We start from the raw sequence: 15,692 nt of genomic DNA on the forward strand, positions 1-15,692 counted from the left end.
CACTTCAACTTTTTTTTCTATATTTTCAAATCACTGCATCAAACCATACATCAATGCAATTATTCATTCAGCTTTCAAATATCAATTTCCAAAACATGACCCAACTGGTTTTGTGGTCAAGGGTCCGATATAACAAATAAAAATATTAGTTTATGGCTTCTAGGGAGACTTGTCCAGACTTGCCTTGCTTGTACTATTCTGTATGTAAATGAATTATTGCCAAGTGGGCGTGTCTTAATGATCCCCTATTCTGACGTCTAGACGAGTACAAGTTGAGTTAAAAAAAAATGACATGTCATTTCTTTTCTTTTTTTTCCTCTTTAATTTAGAAGTAACGTTAGCTTTTCAGACTCGCATTGTTAATAATAAAAAAGTAGGCATAAATGCATAAATTACGCAAAATCGGTTACGCTTTTTTTCCCCCTTCTACGTAAGCCACGTGGAAAAAATGCGTAAAATCAATCTTCTTTAAACGTTTTAAGAATACAGTAATAAAATAAACGTTAAAGCTTTTAACAAGACGTGGCTGTAAACAGCTCATGAATTATTCACGAGTGGGCGTGTCTCACGGAGGCCGCTTATTCCTCGCGCAAAAAAAGTGCACGTAAACTACGCCAGACAGGTCAGCGTGACCAAGTCGAATGTTCAAAAGAAACTTATTCTAGTTTTAGAAACAAACAAACAAAAAAAACTTCACTGGATCGATTTCTTTTCAAGGCGCATGCTGGAGGAGCACATGGCGGCGACGGAGAGAAGCTTAAGCCCGGCGGTGGAGTCGGTTGTGCCGGCATGCATGTTCGCACCTGACCCGGCCTGTGCGGAGGATTCGCCCGGCGCTGAGCTCAGCGACGCCGGCGACAACCAGAACGGGGAAGCCGAGGATCATTTAGACCTCACCGGCAAGGTGGCTCTCGGGCCCGACCGTTCGTTTGAACGCTTTTCCGTGCGCATGAGTTTATTAGATGAACGCGTGGCGTTGAAACGCATTTAGCAAGTTTTGAACTGAAAGCAAACGCGCCGCGGGAGTGACACGTTGGCCGCGCATGTGAACGCCAGCTGGCTGCGCAGCCGAACCGACCCCAAACTTGTGTGTGTGAACCGACCGAAACCGTGCAAGTCAATTTAAGGTCGCTTCGCTTTTAATGCATGCAAAACCGCAGTGAAGTTGCAACACCATAAAGCTTTTTTTGCTACAAATACTGATTTGAAGTGAGCCAGCTCACGTGTAAAAGCATTCATTAGATTAGATTTGATTTAGAATTATACAGTGTCAAACACAATGTTTTTTTTTTTGCTTCAAATTATTACATTTATTTTAAAGTATTTTTTTTTTAAAGATTTAATAGCTGTTTTATGTTTGTATTAATAAAAAAATCATTTTTAAAATTCTAAAACTGAATTATTGAAGTTTGAAAATAAGCTTACTTTAAAAAAATTGTTCAGAAAATTTAAGTTATAGCTTATGGTTTAAAGCAGTAAAATTAATTTAATTTTTAAATAATTGTAATAATTAAAAACTAACCAAACTACTTGTGTGTATATATATATATATATATATATATATATATATATATATATATATATATATATATATAAAATTTCATTCATTCCAACTGAATAATTTCATATAGATACAGAATATATGGAATGCATACAAATGTATTGGTATCTGAAATGAAGCTTAAACATGAAATAAAGTTAGTCTGACTGAAGCTCAGAAATTAATTTGATTTAAATATATTTTTGATTTAGTCATTTAACATCAAAAGTTTGAGAAGCATGCTTGTGCTATCACTAAAACTAAACTAAAATAATATAATATTTTATCATTCCGGTTTAATGACATTCATACACTTCTATGGGTTGCTTAAGTGTCCATATTTTTGGGGGGGGGGTCAATGTAAAGAGATATTACATGTCTGGAATGCATACCGAAATTTTGACATTTTAATATGCTCAAATACACGCTCAACAAGTGTCTCGTTCTTCTTCTGTATTTCCTGTTGCCAGTTTGCACTGGTCAGCCCTACGGGAGAGCAGTACGAGTGTTTACAGAAGCACCTGAGAGAACGAATAGAGGAAGGATGCGGGGAAACCATCTACGTGGTCGGAATGGGAACAGGTGAGACACGAAAAAGTATTTCAAATGTAAATAATATTTCAATATCGCAGTTTGTACTATATTAAATAAATGCAACCCTGGTGAGCATGAGTGAATTCTTTCTGAAAAAAAAAAAAAATATATATATATATATATAGATATATAGATCAAGTCATACTAAACTTTTTAATATTTAATATGCAATAGTAACCTTATTGCCTCTAGGGTCAAAGGTTTGTTTTGATCATATTTTGCCCAACAGCCATATTCATTCTTGTTTTCTGACCTTTTTTGCGATCATTTCAGAAATAGATTTTGACTTTCCCAAGCGTAAATGTCCTATTAAGAAGCGTTGATAAATCCTTGACGTGTCTGTCTCTCAGACGGTGGTGATTATGGTCTGGATGAGCAGGATATGGAAGCATCTGTCGCTACGGTGCAGTCGCTCTGTGAACAGGTTGATGCCGACCTGATTCTGCTGAGAGAGAGGACGGAGACAGCGGGACGTGTCCGAGATTATCTCATCCGACGACGAGTGGGAGAGGCAGACTTCCTGGAAGTCAGGTTAGAAGATTTTTCACAAAGAAGTGATGTAAAAATGATACATTTCGCTCAGAATCATTTCTCTTTTTTTCAGAGTGGCGGTCGTAGGCAATGTAGACGCTGGTAAAAGCACTCTTTTGGGTGTCCTAACCCACGGCGAACTCGACAACGGTCGCGGGTTCGCCCGCCAGAAGCTGTTCCGCCACAAGCATGAGATGGAGAGCGGCCGGACGAGCAGCGTTGGCAATGACATCCTCGGTTTCGACCAGGAGGGCCAGGTGGTCAACAAACCAGACAGCCACGGGGGCAGCCTGGACTGGACCAAAATCTGCGAGAGGTCGTCGAAGGTCATCACTTTCATCGACCTGGCGGGCCACGAGAAGTACCTGAAGACCACCGTATTTGGCATGACCGGCCACCTGCCGGATTTCTGCATGCTAATGGTGAGCGGGATGAAGCGTGCCACAGGCGCACGTGCTAAGAGGTCTCAAGTTTTACGAATTCTGGCTTTACTTTGTCTCGAAGGTGGGGAGTAATGCAGGAATCGTTGGCATGACGAAAGAGCACCTCGGTCTCGCTCTGGCCCTCAATGTTCCTGTTTTTGTAGTTGTAACGAAGATAGACATGTGTCCTGCTAACATTTTACAAGGTAAAGTGACTTTTTTTTTCCACATTCTATACTATAACCAATATGATAGCATAAATCGCTTTTTTTTTTAAGATTAATTTTTGTAATTTTAATGTGCAATATTCTTTATTACGATTCTCATTCTTTACTTCCTGGTATATCGTGCAAATGTTATTAGGTTTTTAGAATTCAAAAGTTATAAGATTAAAGTTAAAATAATTTCCTAGGTCAATCAAGCCGTTCGAGTCTACAGTGTGAGTTTTTTTAATAGACTTTTATTGTTGTTTTGCTTTGCAGAGACATTGAAGTTATTACAAAGGTTATTAAAGTCTCCAGGATGCAGAAAGATTCCAGTTTTGGTGCAAAACAAGGATGACGTCATTGTTACTGCCTCAAACTTTAGCTCAGAAAGGTGATTTTACTTAATTGTTGCCAGTAGAGTAATAAAAGGGGAAAAAACCCAGAAACTTAAGGCCGTTGAGTCCGAAACATTCGTTTGAAATATTCACACATTGGACTTCGCACGGTGTCAAAAAAAAACAAATACGAAAATTTTGGACTCGAACCTTACATTTATGGTAATTTTTTGGCATAGAAAGCCAATATACAAAATATATATGCACAGTACACAGGTTTTTATAATTGAACTTTTTTTTGGATCGCAGTCGTTTGACGGATGTAGAAAAAAACGTTGGAAATCAAGATGGTTTTTTTTTGCCCGAAGAATCGCTGTAAACGTAAACCTCAAACAAGGTATTAATGTCCTCTGTACTAAAGAGAGCGAATTAAACCCAAGCGTTATTTTTGTGCGTAGGATGTGTCCGATTTTCCAGATCTCGAACGTGACGGGTGAAAACATGGACTTGTTGAAAATGTTCCTGAACTTGCTGTCTCCCAGAACGACGTTCAAGGACGACGAACCAGCAGAGTTTCAAATTGACGACACCTATTCAGTGCCGGTACGACACGGGTCGTCTTCGTACCCCCGTTGGCCTCTTCTTCAATCGTTTGAACCTCTTGTATGTTCCTCAGGGCGTAGGTACCGTAGTATCAGGGACTACTTTACGTGGATTAATACGGCTGAATGACACGCTGCTCCTCGGTCCGGATCCTTTGGGCGTCTTCATCCCCATCACCGTCAAATCCATTCACCGCAAGCGCATGCCGGTTAAAGAAGTGCGAGGCGGGCAGACGGCCTCGTTCGCTCTAAAGAAGATCAAGCGTTCATCGATCAGGAAGGGGATGGTGATGGTCTCGCCTCGCCTCAACCCACAGGCATGCTGGGAGTTTGAGGCAGAGATTCTCGTACTGCACCATCCGACGACAATAGCACCAAGATACCAAGCTATGGGTGAGTAGGCAAGACATTTTTTTTTTAATATTTGAGGTTTTGTCAATCATGATATTAAATACTTAACATTTTTTTAATATAGTCTGTTAAAAATGTAAAAAACAGATTGGTGTAAATTTTTTTTTGAAATAAATTTAAACTTTACATTTTAACGTAATTTAACTATTTTGTTAGTATATTTTTGTGTAATATAGAATATATAAATAAAATAAAAAAAATGTTTATTTAACGTTTTATTTATAAATTCAGATTTCACATTATATATACTTACGCAGAACTAGAAACAAGTCTAAATAAGATAAGCTATATGCTTATTAGCAAATTTATGCTAAACCATTTTACTACAACATTTTTGACCAAATCTGAAATATTAATTAATGCATTTATTTACAATTTAATACAAAAACCATTTATGATATAGACATTTTGTCTGGTAAAGAAAATATCAAGATTTTGACAGATACTTATTTTAAGTTTAAAACTTTTTACTGCATGTTATAACCGATATGATAATTATAAATAAAAATAGGTAATAAAAAAAAATGTAATTAAATGTTTGTAATGAGAAAAAGATGCATTCAACATTGCAGGAGATACACAATTTGAAGAGATTTTGTTTCGCTTTTATTTTAATACAATTGTCGCTAACTAATATTGTAGCATAATTCTTAAAGGAACACTCCACTTCATTTTCCAACTTAATAGAGTTAATAGAGTTTTACTGTTTTTAAATCCATTCAGCCGATCTAGCACTTTTAGCATAGCTTAGCATAGATCATAGAATCCAATTAGACCAGAGACCAAAACTTTTCTGTAGTTTATTACTTCCTTGATTATTACGCCGAAATGAGAGAATAGTTCCTAGTCGTGACGTTTTTGGCTACGTAATATATGCATGTGTACCGTGTGCATTTGTTATGTATATATCACAGACACGCGTGCTTTTATATATTAAACAACATTTACGTTTACATATGAAGTATATTTATATACAATATAAATGAGATCATATCACACACACATGCACTGTGTAAATGAAAACCTATTTTAAATGCGATTAATTGTTTGACTGCACTAATTTAAACAGATGTTGTATCTGTTTGTCACTTAATCGCGAGCTTCTCTGTACAATAGTTCACTGTGGCAGCATCCGACAGACGGCCACCATCATTGGCATGAACAAAGACTGCTTACGGACGGGGGACAAAGCCACCGTACACTTCCGCTTCATCAAGACCCCCGAGTACCTTCACACGGACCAGAGGCTCGTCTTCAGAGAGGGCAGGACCAAGGCCGTGGGTACCATCATTAAGGTCAGAGGTCACACAAATGGTTTCCAACTGGAAATGGTCATTGGAAACGGTTTTACTTTAGAGATGTCGATCGTTACCTTTCAGCGTGAGCCATAAAAACTGGTGATGCATTTCCTTTTGAACCCTTGTCTGTTGTCTTGGTTTGTGCGACAGCTGCTTCAAAGCAAGCCTCAGGCCAAGATGCAGTCCATCAAGAAAACCTCATCACAGGTGGAAGGCTCTTCATCAGCCTGCGAGGAAAGCACACAGATGGGAGGAAGCCCTCAAACGGGACAACTGGTGAGAGCCAGCAATAAAGCCATACGTAACGGATGAAGTAATTGTACAGACTGATCGTATATTGTAAAAAAACGTCTATACTATAATAATAGTAATAAAAACACTCAAATTTATAGTAAATATGAAATTTATGAAGTCTATATATATATATATATATATATATATATATATATATATATATATATATATATATATATATATATATATATTTTTTTTTAAACTGGAAAGAATAATAATTGTCTAACCCCAGGTTTCTTGTATCATTAGAAAATATTTCTATTTTAAAGAAATGCTCTTTTTTAAACTTAACTTTTATTATTTTATATAATATTATTTTTTTCCTGTATTTTAAATCAAATAAATGCACCCTGAGCATAAGAATTTACTTCAAAAACATATAAACATTTGTTCGGATATATGTATGTATGTATAAGTTAATAATCATATAATCTGTAATGTTAGCATTATGCTTGGAATTTAATCCTTTTTTTTCTCACTTATTTCCTATTATATAGTTGTTTTCTGCTTCACTTTTTCCTTCGGCTTCATGTAATATTCATTTCCGAACGTTCACGGACACTTACAGCCCTTGAAATTTCTCGACCCTTTTCATCCCCAGTCCACCAAAAACAGGCTTTTCTCCTCTATTTGTCCGTGGCTCAGCGCAGCAGACAGCAGGGGGCGAAGAGACACTTTGTACCGATCGAAACAAAGAGAATAAAGTTAAAAAAAAAAGCACAAGAAAGCTGTGTAAAGTGAAGGTAAAACGGTTTAAAGCACATTAAGGTCAAACTCTTTAAGCTTCTTAAAATTTTAATTTGCTGTAGTGTAAATCGCAGAGGTATTAAGAGCATTACTTTCATGATTATAAAAGACATTAGAGTCTTAATGTAATGAATTAGGCTGATTTATTTCCTGAACAGCATCTGAATGAGACAAATCACCTCTGAAAAGCACACGACTCTTTCATTTAGACTTAACAGTTAATTGATTTTTCCATTAATGGTCACTGCAGACCAAATTCTGGGTTTTGTTTCTTTCTAAGTAGTGTTCAAATAGTAAAGCTGTCCTTATTAACCATTATTGAGATGTTAAATGACGAACAGAATCTGTTTACATTTACTCAGTCAGTTGTTTTAAATTTGAAATAGTTTTTTTTATGATATTATGTATTATTGTGTTAATTGTCTGTCATTTTTTTTACCTAATCAGAGTAACCCAATTCCCAAAACCCAGTTTGCATGCACAGTAAAAAAAACAAACATAACCATTTTTAAGAATTGTTAAAAACTGAATTATGTTTTTGCAGATAAATTATTCATACATTTAAATATAAATATTATATATAAATGTGATGCAAATAAACTCTTCATATATAGATATACCAAACTCTCCCCAAAAATGATGAACATGAATTAAATCCACAAAAAAATAAAAGCAAATAAATAAATAATAAAATTTTATATATATATATATATATATATATATATATATATATATATATATATATATATATATATATATATACACTTACTGTTCTTCAAAAGTAATAATAACATTTTATAATATTAAATATGTTCAGTTCATTGTTTCAGTTTTATTATTACAATTTGCTTATGCAAGTATTTAATTGCCAATAATAAAAAAAAAACCAAGAAATTTATTAAAATGTAAGTACGTAACTTTTATTCATTTTGCGTAATAGAAAATGACAAAAAAAAGTAATTTATTTTTATAACCTTTCAAACTGCCCTCATTTACTGTTTGTTACAAAAGCACAACTTTGTTGAGGGAACATCTTTTCTGTATTGTATTTTTGTGCAATTTGTATTTGTTTGCGAGTTTTCATTTTCATTTCTTTAATCGCAATTCGAATGCACTTACAATTAGTAATGACAAAAGACTTATTTAGGTTCAAATGACAAGACAAAAGTTAATCTTTACTTTATGCGCAATTAAATGACACGATTTTAAGAAACACTAACTAACGTCGTTCGAATTATCATCGTGACTGCTGTCTTTTTTTAAAAAGACATTAAAATAAAACGTTTTTTTATCATCTCTTTCAGTTGAAGTCCGGCGGAAGCGGTCGACGGCGCGGAGGTCAACGGCACAAAGGCAAATCAGCTCTGAGCAGCTCGGGAACAACTACTTCAGCGGCCGCAGCGGCCGGCAACTGAGCTTCACCCAGCCGCCTTTAACGTTTTAAGTGAACACCAGAGGGCAGTAAAGCCTTTCTTCTCTGTCACTCTGCCCTTTTTTTTTTTCTCCCTCCTCTCGCTAAACCGGACTGAACTATTTCTGCCTAATTAGAAACGTTCATCTCCACTGACACAATCGTGCCAAAACCCTGACTGACAAGCAGCTGTTGTGTTTTTCGTCCACCCGCTCTGTTATTTTTTTTTTTTCCCTCTCTCTCACCCTTATCAAACCCTTTTACTTAATATTCTGGAGTCTCAACATCCTGTAATAAACACCCCAAAATCCTGGATTTTGTAGCCGGAATGTTTCCCCGAGGACCCAATTAAGCAGCCTTCGACTGAATCCCTGTTTGTGTTCAGCGATTTTGCTATTTTTCATGTCATTTTCCTCCTTCAATTGAATTTGGCAAATGCTAACGCAGATGAAAGGGAGAAATCTGTTCTGCTTGTCAATCTCTCATGCCCCCTCATCCTCTTCTGATTTTAATGAGCGTCGTAGCTGCCGAGACGCACCGAATCACGGCAGATAAAACCGCTCCCCGCTGGAGCGTCACAAATTAGGTGGCTTTCTGCTCTCGCGCGTTGCTTTTTCATTTCGTGACCTGGCATTACTTACAAAAGGTCTCACCTTTTCACTTTTTATTTATTTATTTTTTTTTGGCTTGGAACAGAAAGCTAACCGAGTTGACGTGGCATTTAGTTTTTACCTTATTTTCTGTCTATTCTTATTTATTCTAGACTCTTTTCATTGAATTGCCTTGAATGCATTCGCACTGAAATACTAATTCTCCCCCCAAAAAAATAATTCAGTCGTCATTTATTCACCGTCTTAATGCCCTAAACTAATAGGACCCTTTTTTTTGTGGAGGAGTTGCTCTTTTCTGTGAAATTACAGTAAATAGAGACTTTTATTATTGTTTTGTTGCACAAAAGTGGTTTATAAATCTGGTAGCTAAAAAAAAAGAAACGAATAAAGGTAATCGCGACTTTTTATTTCGCGATTGGAATTGCGAGGGGAAGAAAACAGTTGTCAGAATTGCGAGATATAAACTGAATTTTATAGGGGAAAAATTAATTGTGAAGAAGAAAAAAAAAGATTTGTGAGATATACTGTAAACTCTGAATCGCGATACATAAAGAATAAACAATTCTTTTTTTCTCTGAATTTTGAGTTTGCATAATCACAATTCTTGTTTTTTTTGTTCCAACATAAAAAAATAATAATAAAAAAAATCACAATTTGTTTTAAGTCTGCATTTTTGCTATTCTGAGTTTATATTAGAGTTGCGAGGGAAAAAAAAAAAAACCTAAATTGTCAGATTCACAAGATATAAATTCAGAAATTTGAGGAAAAAATTGCAATATATAAACTTTAGTTTAGAAATATATATTTTTTTTAACCATAAATCTAACAATTCAGATTTTTTTTTTCACAATTTGATAAACAATTCTGGGTTTAAAAACTCTTGAACGTCAGATATAAACTCCAACTTCCACATACATGTATAATACTGCTAGTGTTATATTTGAAGTTATCTCAAGTAACTTCATTTAGGAAACAAATTAGTTTTTTTTCCAACTTTTCAGGAGGTCTTGTTATTTAAGAATGATTTGTATTGATATTATAAGTTCATGTCTTATGAACTTTTTAAGGAGATCTTGAATGGATGTCAACATTTCTATAAAACTTTGGTTTGTTTCTCACCAAATGACTTCAAAAGACTAGAGATGTATCTGTTAATGTCATATGGACCACGTTTACGGAGCTTTTGAAGCTTGAAAGATTCATTTCCCAGTGAAATTGTGAAAAGAGCAACTGTTACGCAACAGAAGTAACGTCATGGTGGTTTAGAAAGATTCTTTTTTTTGGGGGGAGAACTATTCGATTAAATATGAACCTAAATTGGAGTTATTCACCACTGAGTATATCTGTGTGATGCCTGCTTGGGATTACATTCGATAGGATATTTATACGATATGTAAAAAGGTGTAGGTCTTGAAGCTCCCTGTTAAAATGGAAGAAAGTACAACAATTATCCATTTAGTGGATAATTTGAAGTCCATTATATATTGTAACACCAGTCCAGACCAACAGAGTTCAACATAAGAAAAACAAATGTTGTCTATCAAGATTTGGTTTCATAATTGCAATTTTAAAACAAAAGAAAGACTCAGTGCCCACACAGTAGCTTTCATTTACATAGTTTTCATGATCCCAATGCTCTGCATCCACACAAGGCATCATTCAAGGCAGTTCTGGTTCTTGGATTTGATCTTCTGTTCTTGTCTTTTGAATCAATAAAGGTGAACCACAAGGTCTGTACTACCAGGGAGATCTTTAGACATTGATTTTAGTTTTATCTGAGGCAGCCAAGTAGATTTGAACCTTTTTATTTTTATTTTTTGTACATCACAAGTGATCACTAAGTTCAATCAGAGCCTCTTAAGAAGACCACGTGCGAGCCCTTGAGTTATGCAAAATACATTTTTAATACTTTTTTTTTTTTTTTTTTTTATCTTCAGGAACCTGAAGGATAATAATATTATTTGTATTATTGTTTTACTTATTTATATTTTTCCCTCCCCTAGGGCTGGTGAGTAATTCGATTTTTAGGCAAAATACAACACATTTAGTTTTAGAGTGCGTTCAGTGCATTGGTTATGTTTTCTTCTTTTGGAAATTTTTAGTGCACGATTTAGTTTCTTGCATTAACATGTATGCACATTATGTGCAAATGGGAAAAAAAAAAGTGAATTTCTGTTGTAAATCCTTTTAAATAAAATAAAAAGTACCTCTTAATGCAGTTATCGCAGTCGCTTTCACGTAATTTGACAAAACAAATGTAAACATTTTACTTTATGTGCCTTTAATATGTACTGCTCTGGCTCTGGCTCGTCTAATGTGAAACAACTCTTCCTCTTAGGAACTATAGAACTGAATTATTTGTAAACATTTGGTTTATTCCCCCTCAGACACTCATTTCTAATTTGTTATTTGCTCTTCATTCCAACATGTCGAACAAATACGCCATAAAAAAATAAAATTACTTACTGTCCCCGGCCCCACTGCTGTGTAAAAAGATATGAAACACTCTCAGCCAACAAAACCGAGGCGTTTAGGTAATTTCGTTAAAACTCATTGAAGTGGCGGCATTAAAACGCCAACCAAACATCAGGCCACATGGTCAAACAGAGTCCCGCGGAGCCCCTATCACCTAATTTCCAGCCCTTTATGTCCCTGCTCCCCTGGAGGGGACGGATGCGAGTCTTGTCTTTGAGATCCCAATAAATGTGTTATTCAGAAAAACAATTCCAGTCCACGGCATGCGTCGGCTCGGCACATTCAATTGGTTTTTAATGCCCCAGTATGCGGACTTGATTTAAATTTTGATCTGTGTCTTACGGAAATCTTTATAAGACTACCGTCAAAAGTTAAATGATAAAATTGAGCGAAAAGCACAATTTTTAAACATAACCTATTTAAAGAGAAATGTCTACAATTGCGTGAAGTATCGCAAAAGACAGTCGAATCGACAAACGAAACAAATACCGTAAATATAAAATTATTGGTGTAAAGACGTTGATTGTGTATACAATGTAATCGTATTTTAAGTTTATTGCAATATATGCAACTACGTATTTACAAATATTTAAGTAGTTTGAGAGCCTGATTCATGAGGCGAAGAGTTTTTGGTAACCCTTTAGAATAGGTAGCACTCGATTACTATTAACTACGACTTTTCTGCTTAGTAGTAGTTAGTAATGTAACTTGTTAAGTTTAGGTTTTAGTTAGGATTAGGGATGTAGAATAAGGTGTATCCGTAAAATAAAAGTGTTACCAAGTTTTTTGATGCGGTTCTCTAAGTGGTGGAAATGTCTCTGGTAACCGCAATTACACACAATTATTTAAAGTCTAATAGGGCTATTATGCAGTTTTATTATTTTTAATTTTGCATGTGATCGTCATGCGTTTTTCGTCAATAAAGCCATTTCTGAGATTAGTAATACATTTCCATCACCTGCTTTCAAATGGAGCAGCATTTATGTATATATATAAATAAGTTATTACTAGCTTCCTAAAAAGGCCTTATGTTAACAATTTCCAAAAAGGAAACTGCCGAAATTTCCAATGGCATGTGAATGTAGCATTAATACACAGAGCCGTAGTTCGCCGACAAGCTACCCAATATGTTCATTATCGCAGAAGAATCATCTTCTAACAATTAGCAATCCCACCTTATATTAAAGGAATATTTTTTTTTTGTTCTGCCAAACATAGATATTTTGAAAAAAGTCTGTAACCAGGCTGTTTTGGTCACCATTCACTTCCATATTAGGAAGGAAAAAAAAAATATGTCAATGATGTCAATAGTGACCCAAAACAGCCTGGTTACAACCTTTTTTTTTTTTTTTTCCAAAATGTCTTCCTTTTGTATTCGGGAGAACAAAGAAATTTGGAGCTACTACTCTAGGGTGAGCAAATGATAACAGAATTTTTGCTTTTGGGTGAACCATTCCTTTAAGTGGCCTTAAGTATGACTTTTTAAGCATTTTAAAATAATTACAATACACTTATTGTGCGCCTGCATGTTTTTACATCATACAATAAGTACATTGTATTTTTTTTTTTATCTGTATACAGGTAATTAAAGCCACCCGGTATAAAGTGGGACCCAATTAGTTTACCTATTTCTTTGTTGAACCTGATTCCGACTTACCGACTTGTTTAAATACAAACTTCACAGAAATGTCATATCATCTGCCTTTTTTCCCTACTCTGGGTAGTTTTTTTCATGAGTAACGAGGATGAGGGGAAGGCAGTGTCAACGTTAGCATCTGGCTCTAATAAACCTCGCCGAATTCGAGTCGTGCAACTTCATCACCTTTCTGTGCACAAAATATCGGCCTTTCGTTTTCAAGGTCATGTGCAGAAACTGGAACATTTTGCAAATTCGCTGTCCTCAGAAGTATTGATTATATTTCAGGATCAAAGGCCGCTCAGCGTTTATTAATTAGAGCTCTGCCCCTCATTTGAAGCATGACTGGTTAATCCTCTGTGCATTATTTTGTCTATTGGCAGTACATAACCACAGGCTAATTAACAGAAACCATGTTTGGACAAAGCAAAGGGGATTGAAGCTTCCTCATTCAAAACAATGTCATTTTTTGACTTTGTTTAGTCTGGCTTTCCAAGATGAAAGGCTTCATATTTTGGGGGTTTTCTTTGTATTTGCTTTGTTCAATCAAGCCTAGTATGTAACCAATTTTAAAACATACTTTGATAGCTGTCAGGCACCCCTACGTCAACTACTGTTTATTTGGCTGGTTATAAATACTTCAACAAGATGCTGTTATCCTTCCATGACTACAACTACAAAAAAAAAATCATTCGGTTATCCTGATTAAAAAAAAAAAAAAAATCACTTTTGTCAACTCAAAAGTTACACAAAACTAGTTCCGTGTGCTTTTTCAGTATCGTTAAAAGTATAAGTCTGTAAAGTTTATAGATACAGTGAAGTTGCACAAAAAAAAAGCATCACTGATTTCTATTGGGATGGTTTGTTGCGAGAAGAAAACATATATATGCACATAAATGCATACACGAACCAAAAAATCGAAAAATGCGCTTTCATGAGTGGCAGCTATAGACTGACTAGCTGTAATGCATTAAAATCTTATTTTAATTTTGAAAATGAGAACGTAAAAAAAATTTACGTATTCAATTATTTCTGCCTTTTTATATGAAATGTAAATCGCATATTCCCAGTATATAGCACAACCAAAAAATAAATAAATAATTAAATAAAATGCGCTGGGAAAATAAGTTCAAACCACTAATTTTGGTCAAACATGATTGGCAGTTATTACTGCACTATCACCGTTTTAGATTGACTTACTTGCTTATTTTAGCTTGAAGTTGAATTTTTCCCCCACTTGAGTCGCTTTCTTCTCTTGCAGTTGATAACAGACATCCTAAATTATAATTAGGCCTATTAGTTCTCCTTTTATTGCACAGAAGACAGCCTGAAGAAAAATTTGCACAGCTTACCTCATTCTCCCCAGTGTGCCACTCAAGTCTCTTGCGTACGTCCACAAGGCCTCTTATTATACCAGCAATCCACTGCAGTCACAGTCGTAAGCCATTTATAAATAAATGATCAGCTCTCTGGTGCTCATTGAGTCATTGTCTGTATCTCTGACTCACTCGCTGTCTATCCTTCCATCTCGTCACAGATTTCTGGAAGCGATTTTCAGGGAGAGCAAATTTTGCTGTTGTTCGGACTGAGAAGCATGTAGAAATAAAAACGTAATCCCGCCGACAGAAGATGCAGCGATAAGCTGCGTTTCGAAGATGAATGTGAACGATTTGAAAGGGCAAAATTCAAAAATACTCCAGCAAGGGATTGGCGCTTCATCCAGTCAGACGTTAATCTCTAAGTAAATAGTGGCACTTTCATTCCCGGAGGAGAAAGTAGTTCGATTTTACTCTTTACATTGAATTTCTGTGTCGCTATTTTAGCTCATCAGAAATCAGTTTTCTCAGCATTAGTCGGTCAGTGGCAGATGTTTGGAAATGACGCAGCTCAAGTCTCTGTGGTGGGAGATAAGCATTTTGCCTTTGATGAAAAGCTAAGCCTTTAGCTCTCAGTTCTCGGCTTCCGTTGCCGACGTGGCTTGGCATGGAGGGGGCACTCGGGATTGCCATCGTCTGGAGGGTGGCATGGCCCTCTGTTGATTGACACTGTTTCAGTGGGCCCTTTGCTGGTGGCTCGGATCTGCCTTGTCCAGAATGGTCCACATGCCCAATGCCCTCGTGCATCTTGGGTTCCAAACATCCACTGAAAAGCAGCAGAAGCTTTTAAATGGGCATAACTGTAATTTAAATTACACTCATGTACACAGTGTACTCCAAAATGATCTATGGTACAAAATTACTAATTAATCTCGTTAATGCATTAGTGGTGGAACTCCTTTTTGCAATTACTTTATGGCAGTTGATGATTGACTGTTTATAAGTAAGCCAATCAATTGTTTACTTGGATGGTTTATTCAACACAATGTTGTTATCATTAATTATAACGAAATATCACAAATCGAATATATACAAATAAACTTTCTTTTAAAGTATTACAATAAATTAGACCAAAATTAATTAATGTACATAAATTTAAATAGCACATTTGTGAAGACCAAAATATGTGACGCCTCAACAATTTAACTAAAAAGAGTTTAAAATAATTAACGCATAAGATATCATAATAATCAACAGTTTAAG

General features: G+C 35.5%; 1 protein-coding gene and 1 long non-coding RNA gene across 33 annotated transcripts in view; one reads left to right on the top strand and one right to left on the bottom strand.

Annotated features, from left to right (window-relative positions):
* The first annotated feature begins 439 nt into the window (after positions 1 to 439).
* gtpbp1l (GTP binding protein 1, like) lies at positions 440 to 11,220 on the top strand. Of its 5 annotated transcripts, XM_043222246.1 has the most exons (12): positions 548 to 622; positions 718 to 904; positions 2,011 to 2,122; positions 2,485 to 2,665; positions 2,739 to 3,087; positions 3,170 to 3,293; positions 3,570 to 3,684; positions 4,087 to 4,231; positions 4,305 to 4,623; positions 5,758 to 5,936; positions 6,090 to 6,215; positions 8,285 to 11,220. In XM_043222246.1, the coding sequence occupies exons 2-12, from the start codon at positions 722 to 724 to the stop codon at positions 8,393 to 8,395; spliced, it is 1,944 nt and encodes a 647-aa protein (XP_043078181.1). In that variant the 5' UTR covers positions 548 to 622; positions 718 to 721; the 3' UTR covers positions 8,396 to 11,220. The 5 variants fall into 5 exon arrangements, with proteins under 5 accessions (XP_043078182.1, XP_043078180.1, XP_043078181.1 ...); XM_043222247.1 differs by lacking the exon at positions 8,285 to 11,220 and adding an exon at positions 6,835 to 7,466 and having other exon boundaries at positions 440 to 904; XM_043222245.1 differs by having other exon boundaries at positions 485 to 904.
* The window catches only part of LOC122327072, a 51,477-nt gene continuing 40,126 nt past the window's right edge, over positions 4,342 to 15,692 (bottom strand). For all 28 annotated transcript variants that reach the window (XR_006247569.1, XR_006247591.1, XR_006247590.1 and 25 more), the window contains 5 exons: positions 14,466 to 15,255; positions 14,314 to 14,389; positions 6,800 to 6,907; positions 6,014 to 6,166; positions 4,342 to 4,478 (listed from right to left, as the gene is read on the bottom strand). This is a non-coding gene — a long non-coding RNA (uncharacterized LOC122327072). The remainder of the gene's footprint in view (positions 4,479 to 6,013; positions 6,167 to 6,799; positions 6,908 to 14,313; positions 14,390 to 14,465; positions 15,256 to 15,692) is intronic.

This window comes from Puntigrus tetrazona, chromosome 22 (genome assembly GCF_018831695.1).
Source record: "Puntigrus tetrazona isolate hp1 chromosome 22, ASM1883169v1, whole genome shotgun sequence".
Lineage (NCBI taxonomy): Eukaryota > Metazoa > Chordata > Actinopteri > Cypriniformes > Cyprinidae > Puntigrus > Puntigrus tetrazona.

Bases quoted from the DNA above. Each gene is read 5' to 3' on its own strand.
- gtpbp1l (XM_043222245.1), top strand. From the start codon at position 722: ATGCTGGAGGAGCACATGGCGGCGACGGAGAGAAGCTTAAGCCCGGCG. The intron at 4,624-5,757 runs GTGAGTAGGCAA...TCTGTACAATAG, and splicing joins ACCAAGATACCAAGCTATGG to TTCACTGTGGCAGCATCCGA. The intron at 5,937-6,089 runs GTCAGAGGTCAC...TTTGTGCGACAG, and splicing joins CCGTGGGTACCATCATTAAG to CTGCTTCAAAGCAAGCCTCA.